The following is a 21722-nucleotide window of genomic DNA, read 5'->3' on the forward strand; positions in this document are numbered from 1 at the left end:
GATTAGGGAACACGAAGGGCCGGACATAACACGAAGTCTCAAACGTCTCAAAAGTTTTTGAGACTTTGTGTTGTGTCTGTCCATTCGTGTTTCCTAGTCTCAGGGTTTTACATTATGCATAAGCCATTTTATTTTATCTTTGTGATCTTGACCTTCAGTCCAGAACCTTTCTCACAAGTGTAATATCCTTTTTTACACTGTTTGTACGACACGTATTGTCCACGACAGTACAGTCTTCCCAGCCTTCTCACTCTCTGTGTCAGCATTTCAGGGACGAGGGCGTACCTGACAAAATGAAAGAGACCAGGAAGTAGGTGCGTTTCCCACAAGAAACTGTCGAAGAATATGCGCTCCACATGCGTCGATCTTGCACAGTTTCCAGCATTCGTCCAAATGACGAAATCACACCACTGGGGTCCAGCCGCTGCCATTTGTCCCTGGACTTGATAAAAGTAAGCAGGTTTTTTCACAGCTGGACCTCATTGTCTACAAGCTCACAGCAAAAGTTTTTGTTTTCACAAGCTCGAATGGGTGTTAAACCAACTTTTGAGAATGGGCACTTCACTTCCAGTAGCCCTACGTGTGGTCCATCCCTAACAATGTGATCAGGAGATGCTGCGAGGAACGGGTACACAGTGTGCACATGCAGTCCTGTTGTTTCTACCGAGACTTCTCTATCGTGTGCAACCATCAATGCACAATATGCTTGGACTGCCACTGCTTCCTTTCTTCTTCCATAGTCCATTGCCTCCGAGTATGCCGATGCTTTCGGATAGAGCACGTTTTACGAGACCATCGGGCTTCCTGCACCTGACGACTCGTTTGAAAATGGAGGAGGTGATGCTGACAACCCTCTCGTTGTGCCACGCCTTGTTGTCAGCCTAGCTCTTTGTCAGTGTTGTACTTGATGCACGTTCTTGAGCTATAAGCGGCTTGGTTGAAAACAGATGGCTGTTTACTGCTTGCATCGCTGTCTCGCATATAAGGCGGATGTCATCAGTTATGGACGGGTTGTGCTTTGGGACAACCTTTTTTGATAGAGCAGCATAGCGTAGTTAAAACATATTTGCGCAGCACTCTGCCATATTCTCCACAAGGTCCCTGAAGGCCTGGCTCTTCTCAGTTGTGTCCTTGCAGGGCTTGTAGACTCGCTTTCTTGACTCCCTTGGCGGCTTGTTCACCAGGTACTTTCGGAAGCTTATGTCCTCCAAAGGTGTGGGAGAAATGACCCTCTTGCCTGTAATTGAAATATCTTACTTGAACATGTGACGGGATACACCTACTCGTGTCTTCTGAAGGGCTCTTCACATAACTTTCCAGATTTTGTGTAAGTTATCAGTGACTCAGTGTGGGGCAATGGGGCGACATGATTCTGTGGTTCTTTGGAGGAAGGGCGACGACACGACTGACTTGTGGAAGAACGAAAGGGAAATTTGCGTATCTCCTAGTTCGGGTCACCAGTGTGTGGTTCTTGGAAGGAAGGATGAGTACATGACCGACTTGTGGAAGAACGAAAGGAAAATTTGATACGCGTGATGGTGAGTCATCAGCAACGGTGGCAGATGGCAGTCATCGTCTTCTGAGTCCACCGCACATCGTTGTTTTCATCCCAAACGTGAGCCGCGCACGCGCAGTACAGTCTCAGGAAAATGGTCCATTGATTATTTGCGTCACACACTCAGCCGCAAATGAAGAAATATGCCAACACAGTGTTCAGTAACCTTTTGTTGCAACCTGTTCATACTCTTGAAACAAATTTTTAGCTTTCAAGTTGAGATGAACCAATAAAATATTGCTGCGTCTGAGAACTTTTGTGTCTAGTCTTATGCGCCCGTGTCTGTCGGTCTTCTTCATGGCACTGTTCATGCTCGGTCTGACTCCGTATAATTCAGTTCTTTTTATACGCTGTGACTATTAAATGTCGACTTCACATATGTAACAGGAGCTGCTCCCACAACCACCCTAGCCCACCTTTCCTGGGGTGAACATTCCAGATTTTTAGATCAATTTGATAATCTAGATGATATGGTTTGCTGACACATATTTAAGCCCTCACCATATTTCTATTTGATTTAAACCCGATTTGTGCCACCAAGTGCACATCACCTGTAGAATAATTCATAAGATGTACAGACCTCGTGGGGGCATAATCCAGGCACATGGTAGGTCTGTACACATTGCTGTGCTGATTGCATGGCATGTTTTGCTCAACCTGAAAGGACCAGATGATGGACATGATCTTATACCAGAAATATACACACATAATTGGTGAATACTGGTGCACATAGCGCAATTGCAAAATGTAAAACTGAGTAGATCCTTACCCTGCGACGCATTGACAGTGAGCTCCACCGATGCCCCCGTTTCCTTTTCTATACCATGCTGACACAGTGTAGAAACTTTCTTCACTGAGGGTGAACATGCAGCCCTTATCGGCATGAACTCTGAGTTTTCCGTTTCGTCACTGACCATAACGTTGCGAACAAAACCTTCTTTCAACACCCAGCCATGATGCGCTTGGCGTAAAGTTGACGTGGTAGAGCCCAAATAGCGCCACGCTTCATCCATAGTGACATCAGCGCAACGCGAAAGATCACGCTACCATCGCAGTGGATGAAAGCAGAACGGCACGTTCTCTTCGTGAGTCATTGAAGCAGAAGGAAAAGAGAACGCGTATATCGACCGGCGCGGCTGGGATCCAAGGCGTAATAGGAGGTTATTTTCCAACCACCATAGCCAACCAATTGAGCTAAGCTAACACACTTATCCAACGACTTCCAAGGGCGCGTCATCTGTAGAGACCATAGGTGGGCATTTTGGTGAAACCTCACTCGCCCTCACCCTCACGGGCACATGCCCTCACTCGCCCTCACCCTCACGGCCCTCATGGGCACATGCCCTCACCCTCACGGCCCTCATGGGCACGTGCCCTCAATCGCCCTCACCCCCACGGCACTCACAAACGCAAACCCTCACCCATGAGGGTCTTATCCTCATAAGGTCTCCCGTGAGTGCACTCATGAGGTCTGACGGGCGCCAGGTCTGTGTGAGTGAAGTCACTGGTGAGGCCTGAGTGGTGTGAGGTCAGTATGAGGGCATTCAGAAATGAGGTCAAATGACGCATACCGCAAGTTATGCGCAAGTTATGAAGGCATTGATGGTATGGTTCCAGCGACACAACCACCGGCTGTGTGCACTTTAAAGGGCTGGTGTGCATGTATTTAGAATTTCGCATACGTCGCGCTGGGAACACAGCAAAGCGTCCTGAGCTGACTGATTACTTGCTGATATGGTTGCAGCGACCCAACTACCGGCAGGGTGCACTTTGAAGGGCTGGTGTGCCCGTTTTTAGCAATTTTGTCTACGTCGCGCTGGTAACACAGCGAAGCGTCCTGGGCTGACTGATTACTTCGTGATCAACTGAGCTTTGCCCAGGACACTTGGCTGTGTTCCCGGCGCGACGTAGACAAAACTGCTAGAAACGTGCACACCAGCCCTTTAAAGTGCACCCTGCCAGTAGTTGGGTCGCTGGCACCACTAGCAGGGCGGTTTAACGTCAACTCGAAAATGATGCGAAGGCATACACAGAAATACACGAAAGAAAGCGAGCCCTCAGTTGTCAGTCTCGCACCCTTTTATTGCACCGTCATTCTAGACAACAGGTTCTAGTCAGCATGGAGAAGGCTCCCTGGCTGTTGCACGTATGTGCCTCGTTGACAAGGTGGGACCATCGACGCTGTAATCCTTCTTCTCAATAAGAAGCTTCCGAATCCGCTTCCTGAGGTGCTGACCTTGTACACACGCGCGTATACTTTGTAGACCACCGTGGCTGCTGTCCGTAGGGGGTGCCGCGCTGCGATAAGGACCTGCCAGTGCGGCGCGCAGGCACTCAACTTCAAAAAAATTTTCTCGCTTCAGACAAAAAGTGTTTTGTTTAAACTTTCTGATCCGATTGGTATTGGGTCATTGTATCAAATGGTATAACTATCGTGCTTTTACTAGGACACCTCACTATGCAAATCGCGACTGAATGTCCACGACAAAGCGATTTTCGCTAATTTCATCAATTTGTTTCGACAATTTGTCTCGCGTTTTTTAATTTAAATCGCATACCGTCGGGTTCAGCACGTCGTCCGATTGACCGTTTTAAAGCCTTATGTGTTCAAAAAAGAACTAGAAAAACACGTCATTTGGTATTTATTTCGGCTGTCTGCCCCTCCATGAAGAAACGAAATAACGGACACCAAATGCATTACACATTAAAGTGTCTTGCTTTCAAAGTGCACTGTACAAGTTTCAAGCGTAGAAAAGCAAAAATCGATTTTTTACAATTTTTCGAAGAAGGGTAGGTTCTACGTCTACCCACGGGTAGACTTTAAAACGGCCGCCACGGACAGGATTTTTTTTTTCATAAAATATTTTGGCTAGACACTTTGGACACTGCCAGGAACAAGCTAAACTTTTTTAGCGTGAATCTGGGATGGTCGAGCATAAGGTCTGAGACGTTTGACATGGAACGACTCAGTGAGAGACCACTTATAATGTAACCGCTTATAGTGCAGAACCGCTTATAATGCAGCTTTTTCCGATCCCCAATATTCTTCCCATAGAACATAAGGCATAGGAATATCGTTTATAATGTTCCATCCCGACGCAGGATACCGGTTACAGTGCGGTCACGGACATCCTCCTCGAAGTAGGTGAAGGACCGACAACGAATTCCGAGGCGTGAATCACCCATCACGATGAACGCTTCTGCTACCTCCACGTGCCGAGGCGGGCGAGGAAGTTGTGCGAGGAGGTTTGCCACCCAGGTATCTTTGGGGTGTTGCAATATTGTTTTTTTGGGGAGTGGGTACCAGGTAAAATACCTGGTTTTAACGCTTTGAGCAGCATGGTTGTGCTGAAGTAATTTCACACTGTTAAGCCTAGAGCTGAACATCAAAGCGGTAGTGTATAATATAATGTAGAAGTCAGTGTTGTTCAAGATGTCAGTTTGGTTAACGCACACAACAGACTAGATCCCGACTTTCTTTTCAGTTCCCAAAACTGTAGCATAGCGACTGGTATGTATGACAAGAAATAAGAAACTTCATTTGATTTGGGTTTTTCTGAAGCACAAGCTATACTAAGGTCATAATGCGCCAAATACTAAATAAGAAACTAGCGCCGCACCACTGCCAAAAACTGACTTGATGAATTTGGACGTCATTCTCCAGTGCAGTTCAGTCTTCTTACTTCTCCTCCGTGTGGGAAAGTTTCCCACTCCTCTTTGCATTACACATTCCATTCGTCATTGTTCCGAAGCCACCGGAGGCTTGTCATCCAGCTTCAGTACTCCTAGTGTCACGTGTTTCAGTTTCCTGATTCCCAGTTTCTCTTAGTGTTGTACGCTACTGTACCCTGCACCGTCAATGGCCACAAAGCGGAAAGCTTTGTCATTGGAAACCAAAAACAACATTGTCAAAGACTTCGAAAGCAGCATAAGGAAAGTCGAGGTGTCGAAGAAGTAAGGGATAGCCGGTGCAACCGTGTCTGCCGTATGGAAAAACAGACAGAAGCTTCGTGAGGAACTACAGGAAGATTCTGCGTCGCTGACGAGAAAGTGGGTTCGTACGTCGAAGTACAAAGATTTTGACGCTGCATTGTTGAGATGGTTTTCAGAGATTTTCGCACAGAACGTTCCTGCCAGTGGTCCCATGCTGCAAGCGAAAGCCATGGGCTTCGTAAACCTACTCATGATGACTTCAATCCATTGAACGGCTGGATTCAACGTTTCAAGGATCGTCATGGTATCAGCAGTAAAGTCGTCGCTGGAGAAAGTGGAGAAGTGTACGACGCCAGCATCCAGGCGTGGCTCAATATCAACCTGGAGGCAATGCTATCATCGTACGCAGACTGTGACATCTACAGTGCTGACAAAGCAGAGCTATTCCACTACCTGCTTTCAAGCTGTACGCTTGCACTGAAAGGCGAACCCTACACCGACCGCAATGTGTCAAAGGACCGTGTTATGGTGTTGTTCTGCGCCAACATGGATACCTCCAACAAGTGTCGCTGGTTCATCATCGGAAGATCTGCACGGCCACGTTGTTTCAAAACCCGTGGATGTCTAACTGTAACCTAAGTGGCAAACAAAGCCGCCTGGTTGACGAAGGAGTTGTTCAGCAGTTGGCAGCACAAGTTTGACGCGAACATGGTGGCTCAAAAATGCCGAGTTGTACTGATCTTGGACAATTGTACAGCCCAGAATGTGCAACCCAAGCATACAGTGGTAAAATTGAAGTTCCGCCGCCGTACGCGACATCCAAGAGCCAGCCTCCTGACCAAAGCGTTATAGTGACAGTCAAAGCACTGTACGGAAAGCACATTTGCCAAAAAGTGGTTTTAAACCCTCATAGGAAGGAATCGCTCAATGTGGAAGTCAAGGCTGCCAATGCAATCATCGCTGCTTCCTGGTGGCAAGTGAAGGCTACCACAATCAAGAAGTGCTTCAGCAAGGCTGGCTTCGATCGTGATGCTGGCGCCTCTGACATTGATGGTCCTAGTGATGCCATTAGTGAAACAATCAACGCACAACATGCGGGGAATGGTCTTGTGGAGAAAGACTCTGTTTCGTCAGTGGACACTTTTGATGAATTTGTTAACACGGGAGGTGAGGACTATGGTGGCTGCGAACAAACAGCCACCGATGAGGCGATCGTGCAAGCCGTTCGTGATCGTGAGGAGTCCGTGCTAGAAAACGACTCAGATGACGATAGGGACCTGACGGCATCAGAGGTCTACAGCAAAGAGGCCGTGGAGTATGTGCAAAAACTGAGAGACCTCTGTACTCAGAATGGACTTAGCCATGAGGCGTTTAGTTGTGTTGTAACTCAGCAGGCAGATGTTTTTCCTGACAACCGAGTTATTGTTCTTGGCCTCATTTTGTGTCCTGGGCTTCATCTCACCTCGGATACCAGCCTCACCAGAACATATAATGGTTTCCGTCATCAGGAGACAGGTTTCATCCCACCGTCACCAGGAGACTCGACAGCGGACGTCGATGACATTCTGGAGGAGCCACTATCCACTGTTGAACAGTGGGACATCCTCGAGGACAAGCTACAGGACAGCGTTCTGCGAAAGAACCTGGTACGTTATTGGAATAATAGACATCGATCAGACAAATGTCCCTCGGATGTAGCCATGATGTCTGGCAGACAACATTCTAGTTCTGTGCAGCTAGTGCCGGTCTACCACACTTGCATCGCTGTTGTAGCATTTGACATCATTTTTTTACAAATAAGTAGAAGTCTATTGGACAAAACTGGAGCACACATTTTAAGAATTGGAACTGCCACACTTAGTGAGCACTTTCATTTGTTCCAGGTGGATCGCCTTGCTGTACATGGGGGCAGCACACTGAATGATGTCGTGCGCCTCATCATGGAGGCGTGCACAAGGAAGTCGCTTCAGCAGCTAATGACTGTTGAGGGCCGAAACGGAAAAAAGGCGTTTAAAGGCTCGCGCCTTTTTACTTGTGTCATGAGTAAGTAGCCTAGTCAAGTGACAGATACTTCAGCTGCAAAAGAGGCTTTGGTAATGGAGACCAGATATTCAGGTAGTCAAAATGCTGTTTTAGCACCTAAAATAAGCACTAAGAAGCCTGAAATAGGCACATATTGGCACCATAAAACCTCCTACTCCAGGGAATCAGGTTCGGATAAATTTTCCCTAGGTCCTATAAGTGGCGACATTGCTAACAATGACTAATTGCAATCACGATATCTTGGTACTTCCTAATTTTAACTAATATGCTCGTGCTAGCTTTATCACTGTACCGGGAACACGTCGATTTCAATTTACCTATGTAGGTGTCCACGGAATCATTACCGATGTTACACGTCATCCGGGGAACGCACGTTAATGCTGTGCACCCCGTACCCTGTTGTGAATAAATCTAGTCACCAGATTTGCGTCACAAAATGTACCATTAGATTCCTGTGACTGATACGAACCAGGCAAGGGTTATGGCAAACAATGCACACGCAAAAGCCCAGAAATTGACGCTACAAGACACGGAGGAATGCTTAACAAAAAAAGGGTACAGGTGCGAAAATCAAAATTCTCAGTCACAACTTAACACAAGGAGTGACAGCATTCCCTCGCCCACATGCAGCATGATACCCAATGCTCCTTTACCATTTAGCTAAAGATGTCCATTGTTTGTTGAACAGTGTCCTGTTTGCAGATAGTGGCAGTGGTAGGCTTATACATTGGAGATTATGCTAATAATACACAGAAATACCTGTAAAAAGCATATGCTACTATTAGGCAAAAGTACACGCAAAAAAGGCATTTGTACTCAAAAAGCCCAATATAGGCACTAACATACAGGCAATACGCATTTTGTCTGAAGATCTGGTCTCTAGTAATAATGCGTTTTTTGTACCCTTCCAATTTGTATACTGCTTGGGACACGCTTGTCTGTAATCTAGGTTTTGCAGCGTTCTGTGGCCTACGTGGAGGACTGTTGCAGGTAATGAGTATTAAACAGGTACTGTAGATCTCTCTGAACCTGTCTATTACTGACTACCTGCGACAATCCTTCACAGAGGCCGCAGAAAACTGCAAAACCGAAAAATCCAGATTTCAGGCAAGCATATCCGAAGCAGTACATAATTGTGACCTGTTGACGATTCAGATAAATGTTAATCTACCCAGTTACGTGAATTATGTGACATGTATACTTAACACCATGTCTACCAACTTCGAAAACTGGGGAATTTTAACGTCTAGGGGAATTATCTGTATAAGGGAAGATTGTCTATTTGAAGTTGCCATGGTGGCCCGGACTGTGGGCCGCTGTCGGATTCTCTTTTCCCATTAGTATTTCCTGCCGTCTCCGGTGTAAAACAATGTTACATTATGTCGTGAAAGTCAGGGAACTTCATTGAAACCGCCGGAGAACCTGAAGAGGTTGGGGAATTCTAACAGTAAAGTTTGGTATGCACCCGAGATGGATGATTAAAAAAATTGTTTTGTTTTGTTTGTAGGCGCTATCCACAAGAGGATGGATACCCTGAAGCAGCCTGTGACTGATAAGGAGATCACCTCCAAGATTGGACGCTATCTCACGTGTGCTGGCGATCGTGAGGGAGGTCGGAAAGAAAGGTTAAACAAGTAGAGAAATATAAGTGTTTTCTGAACATCTTTGTGGTTGTGTTATTCTTGTGGCTTGTGCAACAGTAATTAAGCAAGTTGTATTGGAAAAATTCATCGGGTGCAAGTCTGAGAGGCCAGTTGGCATGACATCGGGAACAAATCAAGTTCGATCGGCCCAATGTCAGGGCCCGACATCGGCCCAACGTCTCTGCCCGACATCGGCCCAACTCCGGGCAATGTGTCACTGCGGACATTGGCCCGACATTGGGAATGTTGGCAAGAAGACATCGGGCCGATGTTGGGCCAAGATCGGTGTGCTGCTTGGGTAAGCACTAAAATAAGCATCGACCCGGTGTCATACAGAGTGGTCATATTGAAAGTGTAACTAGTTGCAGTGCTGAGGAGAAGACGAGACGCAAGCGAATGCTGCCTCGCGACTACTTCAGGGACTACTCTGATTCCTATTGCTTTTGTATCCCTGCTCTTGCTTTTGTATCCAGCAACCTACTCGGGTCACGTTTTTCTGTCGGTCAAGGCATATCTGATCACGAAATGGTCATAGTACATACACAGGTTAAACGGCAAAATAGAGTTCCAGAAAAAACTGTCGAACCATACAGATTTAGTCAAGCGCCTGATAATCAGATTTTACACATACTTGAAGACCACTTCAAAACCTTTGTGTCATCCTCCATGTTGACGGAAACGGCTGCTGACAAATTATGGATCCAGTTTAAGCAGATAGTATTTCATGCTCTCCAGCTCGTCTCAATGTACCGCAGGCGAGTAGCCAAGCATAGACCATGGATCAATAGGGAAATAATCCACCTCAAAAGAAGGATCTCGCGATGTAGGAATAGGTTAAAAAGAAAAGCCAATTCTACGGAGATAATTACGCAACTAAAAACACTGGGAAGGCAACTAAATGTGGAAGTGCCTAAGGCTAAAAAGCTATATCTTAGTACTACACTGACCGATTTTATGACACATGAACCCTAGTTTTGGAGACACCTGACTTCCAAAAATAGGAAAGAAATTACAATACGTGGCACGTGGTAAAGTTATTGACTATCCCTATGTAATTGCGTGTCGTTTCAACCGTTATTTTTTGAGTGTATTTACATCAGAAGGTTTGGAGAGCTACCCAATACACACCACACCAGCTCCTCCAATCACGAACCCTCTATTTTCTACACAAGGCGTTTTAAACTTATCATTAGAAATAAACACAAAGAAAAGTTGTAGACCCAATAATGTTACAAACGAATTCCTGCGTCGTTATGCAACTTGGTGCACCCGATATCTACAAGTAATTTTTCAAAAGTCTTTTGAGACTGGCCTCGTGCCAACGGATTGGAAAATGAGTAAAGTGATTCCTATAGATAAGACGGGTGATCCTCAGCTTCCTTCTAACTATCGTCCTTCATTCATTAACTTGTACTTCCTGCAAGATTATGGAACATATTTTGTTCAAGCACATTATGAAATATGTAGAGGATAACAATTTACTCAGCTCTAGGCAACACGGTTTTCGGCGCGGGTTCTCAACTGTAACACAGCTTATGGATTTTCATTTTGATCTTGCTGAGGCATTGGACAGTGGTTACCAGGTCGACGTCATCTTTATTGATTTTGCTAAAGCGTTCGATTCAATTCCACATAAAAACCTAATCACGAAGTTAAAAACAATTTTAAATAATGCAAAGCTAGTCGGATGGATAGAATCTTATCTCCGGTATCGAAAACAATACGTTCAAATAGCCTCCACTAGGTCACACATTCTGGATGTAATATCGGGCATGCCAGAGGGCACCGTTTTAGGTCCTTTGTTGTTCTGCTTGTATATTAACGACATTCCCAACGTGGAGGGCCTGGTACTTACAATGCGTCTGTATGCAGACGACACAGTGCTTTATAAACGTATTTCTTGCATAGACGACCACGTAGTACTTTCGAGAGCCTTGGAAAATATTGTTCAGTGGTGTAGTAAATTCCAACTAAAAGTGAATACAAAGAAAACTGTGCTTATGCATGCATGTATGTATGTATGTATGCCTTTTATTTAATTTCCATTGGAAACGAGGATCAGGTAACAAAAATCTGTAACAAGAAAACATATTGTTCTGCCGCATAATTATTCTATAGGTGATGTCTCCTTAAAGGGACTGTCGCATCCGGAAACGTGGTTACGAATCCAATACCAATGTGTTCGGTACACTACCACCGAGCTATTTGCCAAATTTTCTCCTTCCAAAACGGACTGGGTGATGAGGAATCGAATTTAAAAGATCCGGTTTCGTTTTGATCCTCGAAAGTGCCAGCGCCAACAACATCGCGTGACGCAAGGTCGAATCTGGCTAATCCGCTGTGAAGGACGCTGTCGTCTGCCGCCAAGTCTGGGGCTGCTTTGTTTTTTTCCGGCACGTCGCCCGTATTCACATGTGACACTTTCTAGTGACTCGGATACTATCGCTACGCTTGCATCCTTCACGTGGGATGTCGTTTGGAAACCGACGCAGCGTTCCCGACTCCAGGAAAGCTTCCTTCGAAAACCTCGATGTTTGATTCCGCACGCCAAGGATACAGCTACAGCCAGACCCCAGACGAAGCGAAAGTTGGAAGCAGCTACATCACTAGCGGGTATCCAGATGAAGCAAGGAGTGTTCATGCTGTCCGTGTATGCTCCTCGCATTTCACCGATAATGTGTACCTGGATGAGAACATCATGGAAGTGCAACTTGGATTGACACAAAAAAGGAACGAATTGAAACTTGACGCCGTTCCGACAGTGTTCCACGAACAAAGCGAGCCAGCAACTTCGACAGTAAGTCACAATGTCTATGTAGTTTCCCAATCGGGTCTGTCACTCTTGCGCGTGAGTAACTTAGCAGCAAAAGACGAAATCGGTACAACGTAAGGTATCCCCTAACCTATGATTAATAACTAGATAAATAAAATACAATAAACAAGTTCAAGTGATGTCATTCATATGAACGTGATTGACTTTTCTCGTTGTCGGACGCGTTATCATGAAACTTTCACTGTTACTGAACCTGTGACTTTTGTGGAATGTGGTAGACATGATTGGTTTTCATGTGTATTACAGCTGCAGGCAGTTCGACAGGGTCAAGCGCAAGTGGTACGTATATTACTTAAATACATATAATGTGTTTACAATTTTTGGACACAGAACAATTCGCAAACTATGAACCCCGATCACTAAAAGGAAGAACTGACGCTGTTTGTGTGCTGGTGTTAGAAACAGGCACTATACAAACAGTACCTCTGTCCGTAACATAAGCGCCATAACCCACTTCCCAGTTACCTTTTATCTCTCTGTTTGTGAACTGTTTGTGTGCTGTAGGGCGGCGGTTTTTGCGGTTGTCATAGCCAACTTGAGGTGCACTTTTGACGTTCTGTGTTATAGAAGGACCAGGTGCTGCTGATCAAGTCCCATCCATCCATGAAACGGCATCAAACAATGTACGTGTGTGCACGGCAATTTTGCTGAGAGACCTGGTTTTTACACTAATGCCTTTACGACGCCTCTGACAAATTAGGATCTTCCAGAACAGTGCTTTCTTCATCCAAGTTCAAGAAGTAAAGAGAATGACTTCATGGCTTCTACTGACATCTCACAGCTACATGCCAAGACAAAATAACTTGACAGCAGGAAATGAAAAGAAAAAAAAAGGTCCATTTTAGGTCCACCCAAATCTTTATGCAGAGGCTGACAACAACAACGCTATTGTGAGATGATGAATGATGCTGATGCAGCGTTGAGATTAAGCCCTTGTTTCCTTTTTTGCAATGCTATACATTACTGCTGGTTAAATGTAAAATGATGCACCTACCTCCAGACATTAAAGGGGCTACCAGAGATGTAGTGTCAATTCAACAGAAAACCTGCATGTTCTACGAGGCACTGTCACATAAGCATTGGCCAAATTTGCTGTCCTGTGAGCTTTGATAGGATATGCCGTAGATAGTAAGAGGCCTCTTACTGTAAAAGGGAGGTGCATTAATCGAGTAGTGGGGTCTGCGGCATGAGGGCCATTTCAGGATGTACTAACCCTTCTAAAATTTTACACTTGGTTATGCCCAGAGATCGATCCAGATCCCCCCCAACACCCAGAGTTTTTTTCCTGTGTACCACTGTTATAATGAAACCGTCCAATTTACTGTCCAATCGTCCCGTTTTCATTGCAATTGAAGTACTTACAAAACTGTTTATTTTTTATTTTTGTGAGTCCCCGCTTCAGATCCCAAGGGACATTGCCAGTGTGGTGCACGCTGATAACTGTCTGTGCATAGCAAATAATAAATATCTGTGCGTGAAGAGTTGGATGTGGACTTGTGCAATGGCTCTTGAATGGACAACACTCAGTCAACACAAAGATTTATTCACATTTGCGTAACTTATTGCCTGTCATTATAATAATTATTATAATACATAGACAAGATGTAATGCTCTGCCAAGGATCTCTGAAGTTACAGTCTTGAAAGCTGTTTTCAAGACAGTGGCGCTAAAAAATTGGATCAATGGCAGGTATCAAAATTTGTTTTGCTGTATCAAGGCAGAACAATCTTCCATGGGAATGACAAATTTTGGACATTCCCAGACAGATGTATCACTTACAATGATAATGAGGTGTAACTGTACCATTAGTGAGTTATGAAACGTTACCTGAAATTATCTGACGTGTTATATCCCTCACATGCTATAATACTGCCAACGATAAGAAGCATTACACTATCATTAAAAGTATAACTGTCACTTATGGCCAGGTAGTTTATTGCTCCTGCCTATTCCTTTGCACTTCTCGGGATTACTGTGGTAACACATATTCTGTTTCACACTTCTCAATTGGAAACTACGCAAGTCTATTATGGTGTAGGCGTGAACAGGAAATGAGGCACACCTAAAGATGATACTCCTGATAGGACCAGGATGGAAAAACGTTGGCGAATCATGCGGACGACACACCCAGGTATCTGTCGTCTGTTTTTCGGTCCAAGGAATCTCCAAACTCAGCTTGTAAACACACAATAAGCAGTGAACCTGACGTAGCTGTAAAAAGAAAGGACACTTTCCTAAACACGTAGCATACTAATTTCCTGACAATCATTCTAATTTTAACCCGGCCCTTGAGTTGCACAGTTGGTTAGAGCCTTCGTAACTTTCATGGGGCATCCGTCGTGTGTGCAAACAACACGACAACTACGAAAATAAGGATTGCTCGACGTGCCTATCTATCGTGGGCACAGTAGGCGAAGACTGTGATCGTCGCTGCAATACTGCGGTAGATACACCACTAGAAGTTCTGGCCGATGACAGGGAGCTGGGAACAAAGTGTGATGCGTGCGTGTGGTGCGTGCCGTCATTGCACAACTCTACCACTTCACCAGCACTGCAGTATATAGGTACTCATCCAGTTCCTGAGGAACACAGACGACGCACAAACACTTGGATTGTTTCCTGCGTCGTAGTGTGAATGTCACAGGATTAAGTATTGAGCACTCCGATCATGAACGTACCTAAAGCAGTGGTCCTGAGGCTCGTTCTGTTGCGCTAACGCAGCTGCGGCACGTACATCACCAGCGACTTGCAGAATAAGCGGATCCGTCGAATATGGGCCGTCATCAAACATGTATATTCGTCACGGGAGCTATTACTAAAGGCATTTGAACAGCACGATTCGCCACTTCCGCGTTCCGAGTCCGCCATCTCCGTATGTGCCTTCGCCTTCGTCTCCCTGACCTTGCTCATGCAAGCTGCAAGCCGCGGGGACTCCTCTGGCTCGCCGCGTTCTTATTGGTCAGATTCCATGTGACGTTGCTAAAGATTCTCAGCAGGGAGTTCCGCTTGACGCCCGCTTCCGTCGTCTGCTGTAGCGCCGCTTACACACGAATTATGCAAAAAGTATTCCGTCGATCGGAACGGGACTTTCGGAGTCATGGTCAGTGATGGACGGGGAATCTCATTTCACTGTGCTTTCGGAATCGATCTGTGGTCGATGCGACTGTCCCTTTAAACATAGTCAATTACTACAAGTATCTTGGTGTATACTTTCAATCAAATCTTCCATGGACTAAACACGTAGAGACTGTAGTCCAAAGGGCTCTGGGAAGGTTGTTCCAACTGAAACGTCTGCTACGATACTCATCTTACGATGTGAGGTTAAAAGCGTATAAATCGCTAGTCTTCCATTAGTGCAATATGCCTGTCCAATTTGGGATCCCCATCTTGCCATACATAAAAATAACTTCAGGCTCAGAATAATAAGGTTCAGAAGAAAGCTGCCAGATTTATTTTTGCAGATTATCGCACAACAAGATCTGCATCAGGTTTATGTCGCAAGGCTAATTTGCTACCAGTGGAACAATGTTTCAAGCCACAGCGCTTGAAATATTTGTTTCAGTTGATGACAAGAATCCCGCCTTCTTCGCGTTTGATCCCGGATTGTCACATTTCTAGACACAAGCAGGATCGACATTCAAAGGACATCCTAGGTCGTACGGATCACTTTAAATACTCGTTTTATCCAAAAACAATACGTGAATGGAACAGCCTTCCGGCCGACATTGTGAACCAAGTTGATGTGTATACTTTTGTTGCAACTTTAGAACCTGTTTTGCAGTCCAGCGACCTGTAACGGTCCACTTGCGGACCAAAAGTATCACAAATAAATAAATAAAACAAATTTCAAGGAGTTCACATTGTCCCGCGATCGCGATCAATCTGGAAAAATATGCTACGATCTACTACAATAAGCTGAATGGTACCGAACTCTAACAGTGTTGCACAAAATGTATTGTTAAGCTTGTGTCTCTAGTGTTGAAGCAATAAATGTGACAACTGCGTTTTTGCGGCAGAACTTTGCGTGCGTCGTCAAGTTTTCTCCGAATTTCGGATATTACCTGAGCTGTAAATCGAACTCTGAAGAACTCTGTTTTATGAAAAAGCAACAGTAAACTCCAAAAACTCAGAGCCCTAACTATAACTAACTATACTTATTGCTATTGTACGTTGTTGTAACATATGTTATTGTATTGTGTGTTAATTACCTAACTATATGTTATTAATTGCAAGTATGTCAAGATTATTGGGGCCCTGCAGCACCCAAATTTAAGTATTATTGTACTGTGTGTGGACATTGATATTGATTGTAGTAAACATCTTTCAGATTATCCAGTGATGTCGCCATCTCATTGTATGTATTATTGAATGTAGAAGATGATATTAATTCAGATTCTCTTTCAGACTATTGTCGTCCCACTATTGTATTTGCCTGTAGATGTTGATATTAATTGGATTCTCTTTTCAGACTACCCTGAAGCAACACATTGCATTTAATAGTGAATGAGATTATGGTTTCCTATAATAAGTCCTTTTTCAGGTCATTGCTGCAGGCTATATTAGTCATCAAGTGGTAAGCAATGTGTCAATTGTTGATTTTGTGTTTTCTTTCAGACCCACACACCCTGAGGGATATATAGTTAAAGCGAGTATAATAGAAGCTTAGCATCTTGTTTGTCTTGAATGTTTCTTCTTTTTCAGATCGTGAAGTTTTATCGCCTGGGTTTTTCTCCTCCACAGATTGGCATTAACATTGGCACAATTCTCAGCACCATTGGCTTTAATAAATTACTTTCACTTGTACAAATGTGTGTGTATGTTGCTTGCATGGTGTAACCCGAGGAGGAAAGCCCAGGCATGCCTGAACACGAGAGAGAAAGTCGAGAAGGAAACGCTCGGGCAGCCGCTCCTCTGGTGGTCCAGTTCTTCGCCTATATCTAAGGCTTTATTGGGATGGCTCTTAGTATCCATGTGTAATGGCCTGGCACTCAGAGTCCTTGTGTCACTCCTACTAATGAAGTATTCAAATGGGTGGGTCTTGGAGTGCCTGATAAAGAAAATGAAAACCCTAAAAGCCCAAGATTGTGCGAATACCTCAGAAAGGAAAACATCCTTGCACTGCCTAGTAAAATGACACTGCAGAAATACCTGAAGTTCTACAAGACCGGATTTGGGTTCAGTACAAAAGTATGCCTGATATACTGAGCAAGAAAACTAGTATAATGAACCAATTCAAATGCCACACGGTTTCATAGTTGATGGGATGAAACTCTCGTAACCACTCTCTCTCGTGCGCGGGCTGCGACTGACCACACAGAAGGTTTTGTGGATCTGGGCCCATTCACACACGATTGCATACCATGGAATGGCTTTAATTAAGCCACAAAAGGGGCCGGTTGGTACACAACGTTCACCGTGATTTTTTTTTCTGTCTTTGTTCTTGCCTCACTATCACCACGTTGCTTCAATGTCTATAATTTTTGTTCCATTTGTGGGGAAGTGGACCCAGTTACGTGCCGCATTTGCCACTAAAGAGAATGTAAATGGAACTCATTTGACAAAGACCTTGCTTGAAGCCATTGTTCTGACAAAGCAGGCTTGCTTGATGGTCGACTTTATCACGTCTGATGGTGCAACGTGCAATACAAAGAGGTGGACAGAAATGGTCATTGGGGCATCCTCGACCAGTACAATGTGCAGTACAGAGCACCCTGTGGATCCAAACTGCCAGCTTAATTCTTTGTCAGACTTTCCCCATTTGATAAAGTGTCCAGGCAAAGGCCTTCTCACCTCGGACTATAAGGTGCTCGAGGGACGAGTAAGTGTATATGATGGGCAAAAACCTTATAACACAAGTGTAGCGTAATGTAACAGACACATCATGTATTGTGTACATGTAATGTAACATCCAGCATCTTGCTTGTGGTATATGCAAAGACTATTGTAATGCAGCACATTCAATTTTAAAACATTTCAGGGGACTTTAGAAGCTGTTCGTCAAACTTTGGATTTGGAGGGAAACCGTGTGACGTTGCAGGCAATGCCCGGCATCACCTCCAGCCACACTAATCCAAACAACTTCGAAAAGATGAGGGTCCCCTTGCATTCCAGCAGTTCAGTGTCGTTATCAAGTGGCTAAAACCGTAGAGGATTAAGATTGAGCGGGCTTGCGGTGACATCACACTGTACACGGTGCACCTCGTATATCTCTTTATTGCCCCTTTAAGCCAATATAGGGCAATGGCACTACGAATAAAAATGTCGTGTTACGAGTAACAGCAATATGAGTAACAATTAACGTAACGAGTAACGAGTGTTAACGAGAGTGTTGCAGCCGAAGTAACAGATTTCTGTGTTACAACACGTTTTTACAAAGCACTTGAATCAGACGGACAGCAAAGATGACAGGCTTCGAACCACTTAAAGTTGAATAGGTGCTCCTAGAATGTGTGCATGTCCCTTGTAAAAAATGTGTTGTGAATAATGTGTCGTCGATGTAAACAAACAGATCAAACACAACAGCTCCTGTTCAGCATCCATATACCATACCATATATTAAACGTACAGCATCCCGCAAATACAATGAGCATAAGAATGAAGTTGTGCAAGAGGAGGAGAAAGAACAAGAGCATCTGACAGTGCCCAGAGATGAAAAAGTCGAAAAGGAATACATTGCGTGGGCACTGAATAACACAGTCTCTGTTCGAATAATAGTTGGAATAACAGTCTCTGTTCGAAATATCGGCGGCTTCTGTCCTGAGGCAACTCCCTTCCTACATCTCTACCGGTTCGCTGGATTTCTACCCATCTAGGCCCCAGACTAGATGTGTGATTTACATTACGGGTGTCATAATATGAAGTAGCTGAATCCTTTTTTCACCTTAGCAGTAAGGAGTATATGCCATTTACCACACAGGTGGTGCACCAAAGTTCAACAGGGTCTGACAAGTTAGAACCTCACAAGGAAAATACTGATGCACCGGCCACAACAACAAATAACAAGCCTCAGTACACCTCCGTCTACAAGAATATGTGATGAATGGCTGGCAAATGTATCCAACAATGGGGGCAAGTCCGTTCTCTAAAAGAGTAAAGAGCTGTTACATGTGGAAGATGAATATGGTGAACAAGACAGTGCACTTGATGTGTCAAACACGGATTCAGGCACACACATGGAACCTTCTTGTGATGAACAAGAGGAGGCAGCTAATGATGAACTGACAACCAATGTGCTGTGCAATGAAAGTGCGTCAACATTTGAAAACACTATGGAGGAAAAATCTGAAGAGCAGGACAGCACACTTGATGTATCCAACACAGATTCAGGTATGCACTCATAATTCCCTGATCTTTCATAACATTTGCTTGTAGAGCAGTATAGTACTATTCCTTACACTGGCATCGGTGATACTACCTTTAGGCTGCTGTGTCTCTTCTCAAGTTTGTACTGACGCCACTCCGCATATTGCAAGCCAGGAAGACGAGAACAGGAGGCTTCTTTCGGAGATTATGCAACTGAGGACTCTGGATGAGGCAGCGTTTAAACACAATGACAGCCTTGTCACATTCTACACAGGGCTCCTAAACTACAACAAATTGGCAGCAGTGTTCAACCTACTTAAGGATCACACGGAACTCTTTGCCACAGTTTAAGGAAATTATAATTTTCCTGATCTCCATGCGTCTCAATGTTCCTCTTCAAAACCTTGCCTACAGGTATGATTTTTTTATTATTATGATATGCTGTATCAGAGATTGCAAAGAAAGACTTCTATTTAACAAGCTCGATGTCATTCCAGGATTGTAACCACATGTTTCATTCCTGAAGAATAACGTAATCGGTGTGTCTACTAAATTCTATTATTGAAATTGCCTCACTTTTCCAGGTTTTCCCTGAAGTTTTTGATGAAACTCGTGTGGCACATTCTAACGTCCCTTGAAATTGAAGGACATTGGAAGTGCCAAGGAGATTCATGTGTATCTCCATGAATGGTTTTCCTATGCCCATCAATTTCAAAACATCGTGAAATAAACCTCGTAACAGCAGTATATCCTATGTGAATTATGAAGTCACAAGTGCTGTGCTGTCAAGAAGTGCTGTGAAGTCAGAAGTCTTGTGCTGTAAAAGTTTTCTGCCTTTAGAGATGTTAAAGGGACCATGAAATGATTTTTTCTCGTTTTCATGAGAAAGTAAACCTTTTTCCGAGTCTAGAACCAAAATTTTACCTTCATCACGCGAGGAGTATTCTCGGGAGCGAATTTAAACGGAGCGGCGAAGGGAGGACAGCTGGCGCCGCGCCGTGGCGAGCTGCCGAGCGGAGACACAGCGGGCAACTTGACGGGACCACGGCCGGCTCGGCAACACGTCATCGTGACGTGTGGCCGAGCCGAAGGATCCCGCCGGGAGCATGCGCCGTAGGATCCCGCGTATGCGTTAATCGGGAGTGGAAATCTCCATGACAGCAGCTTTCGCGCGATCGGCAGATTTCGGCAGTGGCGGCAGCCACAACGCGAGCTCGCGGCATTACTTGCCATTGTGCAACACCGGTGACGTAACGGAGAACCGAAGTGCGGTCCGTACAGTTAGAGTGAAAGTTTCTGAATAAATTATTGCGGTTCAAAAGAATTGCAGTGCAGCGTGTCCTTTTCTACAGATCTTGTCACACATTACATGGAAGTAAATTACATGCAGCTGCGTTGGATGACTAATTAACTAATCCCATGATTTACCAGCCATTTACAGCTTCACTGGTGGCTTCATTAGACATTTATTGGCAGTTTCATTGACTCGATATCGGACCGCGTTGCATAGCTAATGTTGGACCAATATAAACATATTGGCTTGCCAATACTGGACGAATCGTGGTCCAATGGTGATGTGGTGCCTGGGTCCAATCTTGCATCTATCTCAGAACATAATTCGAGCACGGGCACTGGTTGCGCTAGAGTAGGGGTTTTGCTTAGCAAAACTAAGCAAAGCCCCTTAGCAAACCCCTAGCAAAGGGTACGGCTTAATTGGCGTATTATTTAGCTTTATTACGTTTGAACGTAGATATATGTGAATATAGGTTCTGTTTAATGAGAAGTTGCGTTGGCTTCTTCCCTCTTCTCCTGGTTCACACGCCAGTACATGCCCACTAGCCTTTGTGATCACCGTCCCATTGCAGGGGTCCATCACAATTGGTGGCAGCAGTGGGATGCGCTCCCGCGAGAGTCCGTAGACGGCGCAGCTCGAGACATTATTTGCCCTCGAGCGAGAGAGAGAAGCCCTTTTGGTAGCGATCATGGCCACTGAAGCAACCACCGCGGCGAACGTTGTTGGGGCAAGTGTTTTCGCATTGAGGGGATTGTACCCTCGTTGACGTGGCAACGTGATCGAGGTAACAGACTTTCTCAAGGTTTAGAGCAGGTCGGTAAGATGGGAGCATGGTCCGCTCATGGGCATGGGCGTACAGCTCATAGACGTCGCATGGTGCAAAGTGGTAGGAACCGCGTAGTTTCGATCGTGTCCTGCGTGTGGACTGCGCGGCCTACGACCACAATAATTTTAAGTTTGTGTCAGCTGCTCTTGAAGGCAGCGATATGTGGACGCTCCGTAGTTGCGATAGCAGGGCCAAGAAAACTGTGCTGCATGCTGTTCTTTGTGTTATTTATTTCCTTAATTTCATTGAGTAAATTGTTTCGAGTACATGCAAGACCCCACAGTGTTCTTCCC

At 44.8% G+C, this 21722-nt stretch overlaps 2 protein-coding genes and 1 long non-coding RNA gene across 3 annotated transcripts; 2 read left to right on the top strand and 1 right to left on the bottom strand.

The window, feature by feature from the left end:
• Positions 1–701: 701 nt before the first annotated feature.
• Positions 702–2876, bottom strand: LOC135387141 (uncharacterized). The gene is made up of 3 exons (XM_064616507.1): positions 2325–2876; positions 2136–2212; positions 702–1237 (listed from the first exon to the last, which is right to left on the bottom strand). Exons 1-3 carry the CDS (start codon positions 2420–2422, stop codon positions 1056–1058), a joined length of 357 nt encoding a protein of 118 aa, XP_064472577.1. The 5' UTR covers positions 2423–2876; the 3' UTR covers positions 702–1055.
• Positions 2877–5653: 2777 nt separating this feature from the next.
• On the top strand, positions 5654–6127 carry LOC135389516 (tigger transposable element-derived protein 6-like). The gene has a single exon (XM_064619555.1). The coding sequence runs from the start codon at positions 5654–5656 to the stop codon at positions 6125–6127; it is 474 nt and encodes a 157-aa protein (XP_064475625.1).
• A 5594-nt stretch (positions 6128–11721) lies between these two features.
• On the top strand, positions 11722–12864 carry LOC135387142 (uncharacterized). Its single transcript, XR_010420888.1, has 3 exons — positions 11722–11971; positions 12254–12286; positions 12575–12864. It is a non-coding gene; the product is annotated as an uncharacterized LOC135387142 (long non-coding RNA).
• Positions 12865–21722: the final 8858 nt, after the last annotated feature.

The sequence above is a fragment of the Ornithodoros turicata genome, chromosome 3, assembly GCF_037126465.1.
Source record: "Ornithodoros turicata isolate Travis chromosome 3, ASM3712646v1, whole genome shotgun sequence".
In the NCBI taxonomy this organism is placed as follows: Eukaryota; Metazoa; Arthropoda; class Arachnida; order Ixodida; family Argasidae; genus Ornithodoros; species Ornithodoros turicata.